Source organism: Propithecus coquereli, unplaced genomic scaffold (genome assembly GCF_000956105.1).
Source record: "Propithecus coquereli isolate 6110/MARCELLA unplaced genomic scaffold, Pcoq_1.0 Scaffold5, whole genome shotgun sequence".
Classification (NCBI taxonomy): domain Eukaryota; kingdom Metazoa; phylum Chordata; class Mammalia; order Primates; family Indriidae; genus Propithecus; species Propithecus coquereli.
The window spans coordinates 2,000,607-2,013,102 of NW_012150840.1; the positions used below are offsets into that span (position 1 = coordinate 2,000,607).

A 12,496-nucleotide genomic window follows, 5' to 3' on the forward strand; every position below is an offset into this window, starting at 1 on the left:
GTCTCGCTCTTGCTCAGGCTGGTTTTGAACTCCTGAGCTCAAACAATCCACCCGCCTCAGCCTCCCAGAGTGCTAGGATTACAGACGTGAGCCACCGCGCCCGGCCCTCCTTTGCAAAATTTCTTGAACCACCACCACACTGTACGTTTGTTAGCAGTTCCTGGGCCAAATGCGTTATTGATGTTACAAGTTGTCTCCGTTGCTTTACGACCCATTTTGAACTCGAATAAGAAAATCACTGGAATTTGCTTTTTGTCTAACATCATTTCCATAGTCTAAAGTAAATATAAAATAAACAGCAAGTAATAAGGTATTAGCAAAAAAACATAAAGCGAAAAATGTGCATTAAAAGGATGTATAACATAACCACATTTAAGAATGTATTCCAATATCATATGGCAAATTTCAACAATGCTAAAACTGCAGTTACTTTCGCATCAACCTAATATAACCATTCATATTTGTTTTTTTGAATTGACTTCAGTTCTCAACTCATTTGGATAAATACCTAGGAGCTTGATTGCTGGATTATATGGTAGAGTATATTTAGTTTTGTAAGAAACTAGTATATGTATATGTCAATCTATAGAAACCCAAGTGATAGAGTAGAGTTACTTAGGGTAGATCTATCTTGTTTTAGGACAAGAAGCAGGAAGCAGTGGTTAAGTAATTGGAGAAGGGGTATAAGAGCTAATAACATATGGAGAAAGATTATAGGAGAAGCTGAGGGAGGCCTGAATTGAATTATGGAACAGGAAAGTCTTATTAATGTGGATTCTTCCTTGGACAGGCTGATGCTGACTAAAGAGGGTTGGGTAGTGGGGCAGTGCTTTGTAGTATGTGAGTTTATGTATATCAGAAGAGGTTTTAAAAAGCTTTTTTTTTCACGCCTGTAATCCTAGCTCTCTGGCAGGCCGAGGCGGGCGGATTGTTTGAGCTCAGGAGTTCGAAACCAGCCTGAGCAAGAGTGAGACCCCGTCTCTACTAAAAATAGAAAGAAATTAATTGGACAACTAAAAATATATAGAAAAAATTAGCCAGGCATGGTGGTGCATGCCTGTAGTCCCACCTACTCGGGAGGCTGAGGCAGGAGGATCGCTTGAGCCCAAGAGTTTGAGGTTGCTGTGAGCTAGGATGATGCCACGGCACTCTAGCCTGGGCAACAGAGTGAGACTCTGTCTCAAAAAAAAAAAAAAATAACAAAAAAAAAAAGCTTTTTTTGAAAAGAGTATTATAGTAAATTTTTGATTTATATATGTAAACTTAGAAGGGAGTATGGCATTTATATTTCATATTATTTTGAGTTGGACTTATAAAAAGAGAATTTAAGTCACTGAACATTTAGTAGTGTCTGAATGTGTCTCAGTGGCTTCTTTTAAGAAATTATTTTAGTCTAAGTTTTGGTTTATCCAGTTTATCCTTTGCTTTCCCTTTTAAGTTTCAACTCTTTTCTTTTTTTAAATAGAATTTAAGGTTTCATTCAACAGCCGCTTCTCACACTCCAGCATGTACATTGGATTACAGTAACACCATTCTCTTTTAGACATAGACTTACAGGTATAAGTTGGCTATTTAGCCAAGATTCTCCCCAAGCAGCTTTCAGATGAAGCTTCCTTGTTTTGCAACAAAACTCACAAACAAACAAACACAGAAAATATAGGGAATCCCCAACACAAGCAATCTAAAATGCCAAGGCCTTCCAAACAAATGGGAACCACTCAAAACAAGAACCAACCAAATCCAAACCACCCCAAACAGCCCCATAGGTGGAATCAAGGGTCTTGGCGTGCACACTGGGAAACTTAAACAAAATGGCTGAGGCTCTCACAGCAGTCCCAAATCTGTTTCTTTTTCCCCAGCGAAGTTCAGGTGGCAGGGGAGCTGCGTCTAATTCGGGGAGATAGAGAAATGGGAGTTCCCCGGAGCTAAAACAGGCTCCAGCAGCTGCTGGGGCTGTCCCTTAGTCTCTCACCTCAAAAAAGAAGTTACTCCTAGTGGTGAATACCCATGGCTTGACCCAGGGCTGCTCCCTGCCTCTTCAATCATGGGGTTCCATTCCATTGGGGCACTGATGGGCCCACCCAGGGACGCCAAATTCTGTTAATGAAAGTTTGGCACTAGTGCCTGAGGCTGCATCAGAAGAACGAGAACCAGAAGCTTGAGGAGAAGGAAAGGGAACTTTATTAATTTGCTGGCAAATGAGGAAAAGACAGACTCGTGTCTTAAAGTACCAATTTCCTCAACTCTTTTCTGTTTCATACTTTTCTAGATCTAGACTACTAGATCTAGATCTTTTCTAGATCTAGACTAATGGGAAATAATTCAAGCTTGTACCTAGTCATGTTGGAGACAATTGGAATGTAAATAAAACTTGTTTTTTGTTTGATATAAATTATACAAATATATAGTTTTTTAATTCTTTCAGATCATTTTTCTATTTCCGGTATTGATTCTGACTCATTTTATTTAAAAAATTTAAACAATCTTTTGTATGCTTTTAAAGTTAGAATGGGGACTATAAAAATCTAATATTTTCTGGAGTGATCCTGATATTTCAATATTCTGTGTGATAGACAGTCTGTCCTTATATTTGGCTCAGAAAACATGGTTGCCATAACAATTATAGAGTTTTTCTCTAAAATAGGTAGCAGATTAAGGTCACAAATAGAGTTACAAAGAATGACAAGTCGATGAATAAGAAGTCACTGTGGTGAATATTTGGTTTTTATTATCTACTCAAGATTTATATTAAAACTTTATTTTGTGTCATTGTTTCCTTTCCAATCCAGTTTTCAACTTGACCAACAATGTGGATTTGGACAACACCAAAAAGAAAATGGAGATATACCAAAAGGAAAACAAAGATGTTATTCAGAAAAATAAGTTAAAGCTGGTTGGTTGCTAAGTATTTTCATCTTCTTTTGTATTAGAAACATGTTTTCACATGATACATTAAAAAATTATCTTCCCTTAAAAGTTGTTACATTTACAAGGAATTTAACTGAAATTTAGGCCAGAAATACTAATATATGCTATACACGTATGTCGGTAGGCAGACACACATTACTGTAGCAAAAACAACTTATGTTAAGACTGCATCCTTAAGGTAGGTGGTTGTTAATGCTATTGTTGCCTGTCTGTGTAAGTCTCTGGTAAGTGTGCTTTTGGACAATGGTCATAAAAAATTGTAAGTTCATTTTTCTCCCTGGACTTAAATTTCCTTCTCATCTAAAGGAGGGAGAAAATCCAGACAGACACTGATGGAGCTCAAGAGGGAGATAACAAGGACACTATTTATTAGAAACTAAAATGAGAATTCATAATTAAATCAGAGGAACAAATTTGTAAGCTAAGCTTAACTTTGGTTTCTCTATTAGTTACCTTTTTTGTTTTACTGAAATAGTAACATTGTCACATGTAAAAATAATTTTGGTTTGTGTAGTTATCTAATGTTGAAATTTGTTTTGTTTTGAACTATTTCAGGACTTGAAATTCATTACTAAAATATATTCTATAAAGGAAAAAGAATTGTATGCATACAGAGATGTAATTATCTAATTTATATGATTTAGCTGCTGTCGTTTCTTGAGTACAGCTTGGCTTTCTAGTTTTGGGAGAAAGCAGAGGTAATTATTTTTGAGGTACTTCATCAGGAATTTGTAATCACCAGTAAAAATGATCTAAGTATATTTGGATCATGTACCTTATATTTTCATCTTGTGTTTAGAAGGGACTTCTTCATAATCTTACAGTGTTTCACTTAGACACTTCTTTCTTGCCATAAAGTTCTCAAGGAATTAATTCACACTACATTCTCATTCCATTCATATCCATCCTAGCTTTCTTAAAAAGGTATCTCATTTCTGAGAGCATCCATATGCCATAAACATTACTCTCCTTGCCCAGTAGCCTTCTCTGGGTTTATCAGAAGATGCATGCAAAATAGGTATTGCTAGGTAACATGTTGCATTAGCCCTATTTAACTCAATAATAGAAGGTTGTTCCTTTCATGCGAGTGCTTTTTTTCATCCATAATTTTAAGCTAGAAAATAATCTTGAGAGTTGTGATGAAAAAATAATTTAATTCTAGACTGGTTGTATTATTACTATTATTTTTAAGACAGGGTCTGTCTTTATTGTCCAGGCTAGAATACAGTGGCATAGTCATAGCTTACTGCAACCTCAAACTCCTGGGCTCAAGTAATCCTCTTGCCTCAGCCTCCTGAGTAGCTGGGACTACAGGTGTGTGCCACCATGCCTGGCTGATTTTTTTTTTTTGGGTAGAGATGGGTCTTGTTATCTTGCCCCAGCTGTTCTTGAACTCCTGGCCTCAAGCAAACTTCCCACCTTGGCCTCCCAGCGTTACAGGGATGAGCCACTTTGCCTGGCCTGTATTATTTTAAAGTAGGAATTTTTAATTATTTGAGAACTTTATAGTGATAGGTTATTGAGTAAAATATTTCATGTATGTTATAATGAGTTTATTTGGACTGCTTTTATTCTCTTATACTGTAATAATGGTTAGCACTTGAATATGTTATAAACTAGGTGTTTCGGTGTATAATTCAGTATCGTTTGTTAATTGCTCATTCTATGCAGAGCACTGTATTATACTTGTTAGTGATACTTAGCTGGGAGTTTGGTATTGACATACAGACTTAGGACCACATTTTTAAGGATGGTATAGTTAACATATATCAATAAGTATGGCATCACTGGGTAGAATAAGCCCTGAAGTGGTCCTTGGAGCACGAGCCAACTTATATGGCTGATATCTTTTTAGTAACCTGAGGTAGCAATTTGTCATTTACTGTCTCTGTGAATGACCTCTATTGTCTCGCTGTTCCAGAAATATCATTTTTATTCCAAAAGAAAACTACTATCTCTTTCATGATTAGGCACATAAAATGATCCATTTCTGACATAGAAAAATGGTTACTGAATGAGCCACTGAGGAGATCTCATTTATTTCATGGAGCTGGCATCTAACATCAGTGTGGCCATGGAAAAACTAAACAAAGGTGATCTAATCTTGAAAACAAAGTCTTAGTGAAAATTAGGTTAATTTTATTTTCAGTTTTCTGGATTGTCATGAGCGCCGAGATTGCTGTATAGAATGTCTAACAATTTGGCCCAAAAAAATTTAGTTAAATAAGTATTTCGTGAACATCTGGTGAGCATATTGTATACAAAGATGAATAAGAGCCCTTATTCTCTAGGGACCATGTAATTTCAATACCCTGTCATAAGCACATGAGAAGAGCTGTGTGCCTATTACTATGGGAGAAAAGAGGAGGAATACCTGATCCATTCTGGAAAATTGGAAAGAGCATTCCAGGGAAGATAATGCTTGAATAAAGTCTTGAAGGACATGTAGAAGTTACCCTGGTGAAGAAGATAAAACAGGGGCGGAGGTAGGGAGGCTGGCACAAAGACATTCCAGGCAGAAAGAAGTCATGAGCAAGGGCGGGAAGGGTTGGATAATCACGGAGCGTTCTCAGAGTTGTAAGTACTATACTGCCAAAGTTCAAGAAAGAAAGAGGGTTGAAGGCGGGAAGGCTTGGATAATCACAGAGAGTTCTGAGCGTTGTAAGTACTATACTGCCGAAGTTCAAGAAAGAAAGAAGGTTGAAGGTGGAGAAGTAGAAAGGACCTAGATCATAGGAGACCTTATACATTGTGACAAGTAATCTGGGCTTATATAGACCAATTGTTTTTAGGTTTCAGTGGGTAAAACTTCTTCAAATGAAAGGTTGCTCAGAGTACTATGGTTGAAATGATAATGGGATGAGGGATAACCTGGATTCTCATCTGCTGAATCTTTTCTCTGGTTTACTTTAAGGCATCTTATTAGGAATTCCTTGGATTCCTTAGAACAATGTTATAAAAACTAATTCTTGATGATTGCTGTTGAAGGGTTTAAAGCAGGGTGGTAATAAGATATCTTTTTTGTTAGGATAGATTTAGTGATTTTGCAGGGTTTTGAGAGGAGCAAGTCTGGAGTCTAGCAGACCAATCACAAGTTATTGCAGTCATATAGATGAGTTCAGAGATGACTTAAGGAATAGAGGGGTAGGGATAAATTAGAAAAAGATTTTGAGTTTAAAATAGCAAGTCCTATTGATGGATTAGAAGTGGGAGGTAAAGAAAGGGAGGATGATTGGGTAAAGTAGTGCCATTAGAAAGAACACAGTGACCTTTAGTTTTTTAACTTGCTTTATTTATCTTAGTTCAGTATCTTCTTCATTGTCCTCCCCCAATGCTTGACTTTTATTGATGGCTGTATTCCAAATTATTCAATCAGCTAGCTAACCAACCAATATTTATTGAGTCTACCATGTCCAAAAACTCATATTCTATTTCAGTGAAAAAATTGAAGCTACCAGTTACTCAGTTGTCAAAGCCAATAGACTTTTTATTGAGCTGAATCTTATTTTGCCTCCAGGCAGTGCTTGGTGAAGACTTTTTCCTTGCTGTGGAAACTCTTGCCTTCTGTGGAGCCACTCCATTTTCCTCTTCATCTGCTGCCCTTCCCTTCCTCTTTCATCCTTCTAAGAACCTTTTCTTTCCTTCCCGTCTTTTAAATATAGATTCCTTGCAGTGATTCTCTTTATGAGTTACTCCTTTACACTGATTACTCTCAAATGTTTCTGTAGCCCATTGTTTTTCTCCTGATCTCTCAGAATTATATTATGTAATATATCCATATATCTCCATATGGTTAATGGACATTTTTTTCTGGATGTATTATAGGTACCTGCAATTCACTATGCCTAGAACTAAACATTTTATCTTTATTCTCATTTATTTTATTATGTTTTTTAAATATTTTATTTTATTGTGGTAAGAACACTAAATATCGTATCTACTGTCTTAACACATTATACACTTAAAAAATTATTGACTATGAATACAATGCTGTACAGCAAATATCTAGAATTTGTTCATCTAGCTTAACTGAAACTTTATGCCCATTGATTAGTAAATACCCATTTCCCCTCCCCCCTAACCCCTGGCAAGCACCATTTTACTCTTTGATTCTATGATTTAGATACCTCATATAAGTGGAATCATGCAACATTTGTCTTTTTGTGACTGGCTTATTTCACTTAGCATAATGTTTTCAAGGTTCATTTATGCTGTTGCATATTGCAGAGTTTCCTTCCTTTTTAAGACTGAATAGTGTTCCATTGTATTTATATACCACATTTTCTTTATCCATTCATCTGTCCATGGGCATATATAGGTTGTTTCCACATCTTGGCTATTGTGGACAGTGCTACAGTGAGCATGTAAGTGCTAATATGTCTTTGAGATCTTGGTATCAGTTCCTTTAGATAAATTCCCAGAAGGGCTGGATAATATGTAATAGTTCTATTTTTAATTTTTTTAATATATATTTTCTTCCTTTTTTTTTTTTTGTTGTTGTTTTTTAGCAAGATAAGTACCAGAGAGGACTATTTTTAATTTCTTGAGAAACCTTCATACTGTTTTCCATAGTAGCTACACCATTTTGCATTCCCACCAATAGTGTGCAAGTATTCCAAATTGTCCACATCCTTGCCAGTGCTTGTTATCTTTTCTTTTTTGATAATAGCCATTCTAACAGGTATGAGGTGCTGTCTCATTACAGTTTTGGTTTGCATGTCCTTGCTTTAGTGACATTGAGCATTTTTTCATATACCTGTGGCCATTTGTATGCCTTCTTTAGAGAAATGTCTATTCTAGTCCTTAGCCCATCTTTTAATTGGGGTTGTTTTTTTGCTATTGAGTTATAGGAGTTCCTTATATATTTTGGAGATAAACCCCTTATCAGATATATGGTTTACAAATATTTTCTCCCATTCTATATGTTCCCTTTTCACTGTGTTATTTCCTTTGCTGTGCAGAAGCTTTTTAGTTTGATAGAGTCCCCACTTGTTTGTTTTTGTTGCCTGTGTTTTCAGTGTCATATCCATGAAATCGTTGCTAAAACCAGTGTCAAGAATCTTTCTCTTTAAGTGTCCTTCAGGAGTTTTACAGGTTCAGGTTTTATGTTTAAGTCTTAAACCCATTTCGTAAACCCATTTCTAGTTGATTTTTTTATGGTTTAAGATAAGGATTCATTTCCTTTTGCATGTAGATATCTATTTTTCCCGTCATCATTTGTTGAAGAGACTGTCCTTTCCCCATTGTATATTCTTGGCACCCTTGTTGAAGATCACTTGACTGTACATGCATGTATTTATTTCTGAGCTCTCTATTCTGTTCCACTAATCTGTATGTCTGTTTTCATACCAGTACTATACTTTCTTTTTGTATTTTTAATTGACATATCACAGTTATAAGTATTTTTGTGGCACATGTGATATTTTGATATTGTATACAATGTATAATGATCAAATCAGGGTAATTGGGATATCCATCACCTCAAACATTTATCTTTTATTGGGAACATTATAATTCTTCTAGCTATTTTGGAATATACAATAAATAGTACTATACTGTTTTTAATACTGTAGCTTTGTAATATATTTTTGAAATCAGGAAATGTGATGCATCCAGCTTTGTTCTTCTTTCTTGAGATTGCTCTGGCTCTTCATGCTTTTTGTGATTTTATATGAATTGAAGAATTTTCTCTATTTCTGTAAAAAATGGAATTGAGATTTTGAGAGGGATTGCATTGAATCTGTGGATTGCTTTGGGTAGTGTGGACAGATGTTTTAACAATGTTAAGTCTTCCAATTCATGAATATGGCATGTCTTTCTATTTGTTTGTCTTTAATTTCCTTCATCAATGTTTTATAGTTTTCAGTATACAAGTATTTCACCTTCTTTGTTAAGTTTCTTCCTAAGTATCTTATTCTTTTTGGTGCTATTATTATAAGTGGGAGTTTCCTAATTTCCTTTTCAGATAGTTTGTTGTTAGTTTATGGAAACACAACTTATTTTTGTATGTTGATTTTATACCCTGAAACTATTGAATTTATTAGTTCTACCAGTTTGTTTTATGGATTCTTTAGGGTTTTCTTTATATGAGATGATGTTATCTTTAAATAACAACAATTTTACTTTTTTTTTTTTTCTGGTTTGAGTGCCTTTTCTTTCTTTCTTTTTTCTTTTTTATTTTTTTGTCTAATTGCTCTGGCTAGGACTTCCAGTAAGTACTATGTTGAGTAGAAATGGTTACAGTGGGCATTCTTGTCTTGTTCCTGATCTTAGAAGAAAATCCTTTCAGTTTTTCACCATCGAGCATGATATTAACGATAGATTTTTCATAAATGGCCTTTATTATGTTGAGGTACTTTTCTTCTATTCCTAGTTTGTTGAGAGTTCTTATTGTAAAAGGGTATTAAATTTTATCAAACTTTTTCTGCATGTATTGATATGATTATATGATTTTTATTCTTTATTCTGTTAATGTGATATATTAATTAATTTCATATGTTGAACCATCCTTGCATCCAAGGATAATTCCCAGTTGGTCATGGTGTATGATCCTTTTAATGTCCTTTTGGATTCAGTTTGTTGTATTTTGTTGAAGATTTTTGCATTTATGTTCATCAGGAATATTGTCTTACAGTTTCTTTTCTTGTGATATCTTTGTCTGGTTTTAGTATCATGCTTTTAATGCTGGCCTTATAAAACAAGTTTGGAAATGCCCTTCTCTTCAGTTTTTTGGAAGAGTTTGAAAAGTTTAATTGTTCTTTAAATGTTTGATAGAATTCATCAGTGAAGCCATCTGGTCCTGGCCTTTTCTTAGAAGGTATGATTATTGATTCAATCTCTATACTAGTTTTAGGTCTTTTCAGATTTTCTATTTCTTCATGATTCAGTGTTGGTAGATAGTAGGTTTCTAGGAATTTATCCATTTCTTGTAGGTTAACCAGTTTGTTGGTGTGTTAGTATTCATACTAGTTCTTATGATCCTTTCTATTTTTCTAGCATCCATTGTGATGTTTCCTCTTACACTTCTATTTATTTATTTGAGTCTTTTCTCTCTTTTCATAGTCTTGCTAAGAGTTTGTTAATTTAGTTTCTCTTTTCAAGAAAATCAACTATTTTTGGTTGATTTTTTTCTGTTGCTTTGTATTTTCTATTTCATTCATTTTTGCTCTGATCTTTGTGATTTACTTCATTCTGCCAATTTTGGGCTTAATTTGTTATTCTCTTTCTAGCTTCTTGATGTGAAGTTAGGTTGTTTGAGATCTTTCTTCTCTTTTAATGTAGGTGTTTATCACAATAAACTTCTCTCTTACTCCTGCATTTTCTATGTCTCATAAGTTTTGGCATGCTGTGTTTTTTGTTTGTCTTGAGGTATTTTCTAATTTCCTTTTTGATTTCTTCCTTGACCCAATGGTTGTTCAAGAGTGTGTTATTTAATTTTCACATATTTGTGAATTTTCTAGTTTTCTTTCTGCTGATGATTTCTGGTTTCATTCCATATGGTCAAGAAAGATACTTGGTGTGATTTCCATCATCTTAAATTTATTAAGACTTGTTTTGTGACTTAACTTGTGTTCTATCCTGGAGAAAGTTTTGTGTGTGCTTTAGAAGAATGTATATTCTGCTGCTGTTGGGTGGAATGTTCTGTATATGTCTTTTAGGTTCATTTGGTCAATAGTGCTGTTCAAGACCTTTGTTTCCTTATTGATCTTCTGTCTGGATGTTTCATTCATTATTGAATGTGGGTTATTGAAGTCTCTTACTATTTTTGTATTGGTGTCTATTTCTCTCTTCAGTTGTCAGTGTTTGCTTTATGTATTTAGGTGCTCTGATGTTGGGTGCATATATGTTCATAATTGTTATATCTTTCTATATGCTGATCCTTTTATCATTATATAATGTTCATCTTTGTCTCTTGTGTGTTTTCTACTTAGGCTATTATATCTCTCATTATGTTTTTTACCTCAGTGAATGGTGTCAGCATCCATCCACGTGTTGAAGTCATGTTTGGCCAATCTTCATGTTCTGTTGATGGACACTCTTTATCATTTTTCAAAATTGGTTCCTCCTCTGATTTGATTATTACCTTATTTAGGGCGCTTGTCATTTCTTATCTGGGTTATTGAATATTCTTCTAACTAGTCTTCATATTGTCAGTCTTGAACCCAGTTGATCTCTTCACTTGCCTGCGGCTAGTCATCTTTCTAAACCCATCCCTCAAATTCCCTTAATGTGTTCCCAGTTGCCTTAATATGGCACAAATTCCATTAGTATGGTATAACAGAACACTTATTCTCTTTAATGGTAACATATCCATATGAAATAAAATGAATTCAAGTTCCTTCAAAGTGGAATTACTGCATTATTAAACAAGTGACTAGTGTGTTTTAGGCTTCGAATAAAGAAACTATCAAAGCATGGTATAGGATTGTTCTTGGTTACTAAATTTATTCCGTGCCATATATAAATTTCTGTTTTAGACTCGGGAACAGGAGGAATTGGAAGAAGCTTTAGAAGTAGAACGACAGGAAAATGAACAGAGAAGACTATTTATACAAAAAGAAGAACAGCTGCAGCAAATTCTTAGAAGGAAGAATAAGCAGGCTTTTTTAGATGAACTGGTATGTATTAATGCTGATTGTGATTTAAAAAAAATTATTCTTCTGAGTTTACCTTTCCTATTTATTATGCTGGGTAATGGCATTTAAATGGCATTTCCATGGTGTCTATGCTCTGGTGTTATAGTTATCTGTTGCTATCACTATAGCTATTGCTGAATAAGAAGTCACTCCCCCTAAACAACATTCTTTTATGCTCACAATTCTGTGGGTTAGGAATTCAAGTGGATCTTTTGGCTTCTCTCCTTCTCTAATGTATTCCCAGAGTACCTCTCCATGTGGTTTCTGTAGTAATGTAGTTGGACTTCTTACATGGTGGCTGAGGGCTACGAAAGAGAGTATTCCAAGAGTAAGGAAGTAGAAGCTATTAATGTTTTAAGACTTGGGCTGAGAAACTGGCACAGCATCAATTCTATCATATTTATTAGTAAAAGAGTCCACTCAGTTTCAAGGAGAATGGATATAGATCCCACCTCTTAAGGAGAGGATCGTGGCCATCTTTAATCCATATAGTAAATGCTTGGGAAAAAAATTATTTTTTTCTAGAACTTGGGATAATATTAATATAAATTCATTTGATACTCACTCTGTACCTTAAAGTGAGTTTAGTGATAAGAATTACAAAAATGACTTTAATTGTAATTTGTCTTACCCTTACACTTATTTATTTATATCCTGCTAACTGCCGTGAAGGATTTGAAGTTATTACCCCAAAGATATAGTATTGTTTGTGGGCATGGCACTATTCATGGACCTCAAAGAATAAGGTTAAAATGAAGTTCTGGTGTATTTTACTTGTATTCCTTTTTTATTTTTTAAAAACTTTTTGTTAATATTCATTTTATTTTCAGATGAGAGAGTAACATTATAACTGAGATAAACCAATGTATTGTTAATCGATTATTTATATGTTTTTAAGTTAAATGACTGAAACACATTGTTTTCGGAGCATT

At 34.6% G+C, this 12,496-nt stretch overlaps 1 protein-coding gene across 2 annotated transcripts in view; it reads left to right on the forward strand.

The window, feature by feature from the left end:
- The window catches only part of MNAT1 (MNAT CDK-activating kinase assembly factor 1), a 208,133-nt gene that overhangs the window by 68,414 nt on the left and 127,223 nt on the right, over nt 1-12,496 (forward strand). For both annotated transcript variants that reach the window (XM_012656279.1, XM_012656280.1), the window contains exons 4-5: nt 2,790-2,893; nt 11,406-11,546. In XM_012656279.1, coding sequence (XP_012511733.1) covers nt 2,790-2,893; nt 11,406-11,546 — 245 coding nt within the window. The remainder of the gene's footprint in view (nt 1-2,789; nt 2,894-11,405; nt 11,547-12,496) is intronic.